The sequence below is a fragment of the Eublepharis macularius genome, chromosome 3 (genome assembly GCF_028583425.1).
Source record: "Eublepharis macularius isolate TG4126 chromosome 3, MPM_Emac_v1.0, whole genome shotgun sequence".
NCBI classification, from domain to species: Eukaryota; Metazoa; Chordata; class Lepidosauria; order Squamata; family Eublepharidae; genus Eublepharis; species Eublepharis macularius.
In genome coordinates, this window is record NC_072792.1 from 99,134,922 (window position 1) to 99,138,131 (window position 3,210).

Here is a 3,210-nt window from a genome sequence, read left to right on the forward strand (position 1 = left end):
GACAAGGTGTTTACTGCTTTCTGCGCACTAGTTTAAACTCCTCTGATATTCTTTTATGCTTAGCATGTGATTCCTTCATCAGCAAGACATAAACTGATAAACTGATAACAGCTCATACTTGGGCCAACACGAAGAGCAGAATATTTGTGCTGCAAAAGGTGATTTTAAGTGTTTGCCAGGACATAGGTTGGACATGCGTGAGGCGTGGGAATGGGAATGTGGCTACACAAATGGCCGAGTATGTGCTGGCAGAGGCAAAAGCACAGCTCAAATGCATGGATTTCAGAATCAGGTAAGGCGTCTTTAGCTCAGCAGTGGAAAAAATATACTCCTTGTAAAAAAAAGGTGCAGGAAACATAAGAGGAAGAGAAGTACAATTTTCTGAGTCTCTGTCCACAATCTCTGGCTTTCGCATGTGAAGTGACATAGTACTCATAAAAGACCATGGCTGGGCAGCTGTCCAAGAACCTCTATTTCTTTGGGAGGAGATGTTATAGAGCAGAAAAGGAGTGAGCAGGAGAATCTCACATGGCCACTGTTCTGATCTATGACCTTGTGCAGAGATCATGCACTTAGCTACAACACTGCTTCAGATGAGCTGGACCCTGTTCTACATGGATTTGCTTCTGAATAGCAGTGTGGTGCAGCTCCCCTTAAGTAGCTTCTCAATGGACTGATGCTTATGCACAGATACTGCAGGAAGAGAGGAGCTTTACTGCTATTATTTTTGTCAGCTTGACTTCAAAGGTCAAATTCTTTTCCACTTTGGCTTTTTTGAGGTCAGTGGAGCTGCTTTAGTAATAAAATTGGACATCGATGTCTAAGAACCCAATGACAGTAATAAAACACATTGTTTTTGTTGTATTTTTTGTATGCCATTCATGTGCTAGAAACAGGACAAAAATGTTTTAAATAACCAATAAGGCTCCAATGTGTATTCTGTGGAAATTTTATGATTAATTGATTTAAGGTGTATCATGTATTATATCACAGCATTAAAGATTACAAAAGAATTCAAACTGAAGCAATGGGTGGGGGTGGAGGTGGGGAGTCTGCTTCAGACCATAGTAGCCTGCTTATTTCTTGTCTCTACATTTACTGTACAATCTGTTTTGCAGATTTTATTTGTCCTTGCAGGGATCCCCTGAACTAGATTGTGACTGTTCTCGTTTGTACAGATGGCAAAGTGACTTACCAAGACAACCCCAAAGGCTTCATAGACAAGAATGGATTTGAGCCTGGGTTGAAAGAAACTATCTATGTATGGTGAAGGGTAGGGAGAATTGCCGTAAGAAAACCTCTGAAATGATTCTTGTCCATAGCCCACAATAACTTGGTTCTGCTAAGACCACATACAAGCTAGCCATAAATAGACAAGATAGAACATGTGTGAGGAAGAACTTAACTGAAACTAAGTGTCTTCTGTGGTAATAATTCTACTTTTATTCTCTGTAGGTGGCAGTTATTGATAATATTCACTGATGTAAAGAAGCAAGGTTCCTGGAGCTATGAATCCTGTAAAAATGACAGTAGTATTAGCCCACAAGCACCATCTCTTTTTGATTGGCTTCTTTGGCTTGTATGTGGATTGTTTTGTATGGGGCCAAAAAAACAACACTCTAATTTTCACTAAGGAAAACACCATTCGTAATTGCACATGTCCTGATGATATTGGCAACAGTGACTGTGATTACAGTTTGGCCAACCTGATATGTAATTGTAAGACTGTCTTGCCTTATACAATAGACAAAACTTACTACAACAATCTGACAATTTGGTTCACAGACACAGCTATGCTGGGAATGCTGTTAAACTTTACAGCTGTGTATGACTTGAAGCTCTCACTCTGTGGCTCTATTCCTCTGTCAACTGAGTACCTGACTATCTGGGGACTGCGACAACTACAGATCAAAATGGAGCTCAATGGTCAGTTACAAGAGCACAGTTTAACCATCTTCAGTAGCTATGACAATGAAGTGCAAGATAAATTGGAGGTGCAGTACAAAGGAAGGCAAATTATTACTTATATTTCTGTTCTTTATACATCTCTGTTCAACAGTTACACCCCCCTGAAATCATATAGTGTGGAAAATATTTCCAACATAACGGACCACTTTCCAAGTCTGCCATATTCCGATAACTTCCTCACTACTAATAACAAAAGTTATGTTATAACATTCATTTACTGACACGTTTGTCTGTTTCTCCAATGTATTCATTGCCCTGGATCAGAAAAGCAGTGTAGTAGAAGCTAAACTTTTCTCATCCATTTGTTTTAAAATATCAAAATCTAATCAAAATCATCACTGTTTACACTGGTTTATATTTCCTATTTCATTAGGATCTAGAGATCATTGCATTTCAGTCCCTTGTGTGAATTGTCTACCCTTTGGGAGCAACACTAAGCAGGTCTAATCAGAAGTCCCTTATTATTCAATGGGGCTTACTCGCATGAAAGTGTTCTTAGGAATGTAGATTTTGCAATCCTAAATTTGCATGCAATACATCAGCAAACTGCTCCTTTAATTGAGTTTTAAGCAATCAGATTCTTGCAGAGAACAATATGTTCAGTACCACATCACAATCAATATTCCAGTCCTGGATAATGCTTTTAAAGTATCCAAGCAGGATCCATGGGCATCACATATCTTAGGATATTGCTTTGCTGTTATGGATTGATTTTACTAATATTTTTCTTGTGCAAGTATTGCTCACATGGTGTGATAAAAAGTAACTTTTGGGATTCCTCCATATATCCAGCAGTTGTTGTTTCCATGTTTTGAATACAGGGCATAAAGTTTCAGCTCAGGACATTTGTATGTGTGTGGTTTTCTTGGATTCCTTTTAAATATCCAGTGGGCCTGCTGATTTTTAGTGTAATCATGGCACAGAACACAGTTTTTAGGGTGCTTTATAAATAATGATAATGTTGCCTCATGACATAGCAAGATTCCTTAACCATCACCCTATTTCTAATAGATGTTTTGCTTACAGATACTGAGCCTTCTTTTAAAAAAAAGTTTCTAGACATCATAATTGTGAAGAAAATCTTGGGAGTCTTGATGTATGAAAAGTATATGTAAATTTGGTGAGGCATGCACTCAAACTGTTTTCCTTTGGCTTACGAGTAAAATATTTGTACTAAAAATTGGGGTCAAATAGATTTCTGTTAACTGATTAATTATTCCAGAACAGGTGAGAATGACAACT

General features: G+C 38.1%; 1 protein-coding gene across 1 annotated transcript; it reads left to right on the top strand.

Moving 5' to 3' along the window:
- The first annotated feature begins 1,508 nt into the window (after positions 1-1,508).
- Positions 1,509-2,189, top strand: C3H21orf62 (chromosome 3 C21orf62 homolog). The gene has a single exon (XM_054975092.1). It carries the CDS (start codon positions 1,509-1,511, stop codon positions 2,187-2,189), a length of 681 nt encoding a protein of 226 aa, XP_054831067.1.
- Positions 2,190-3,210: the final 1,021 nt, after the last annotated feature.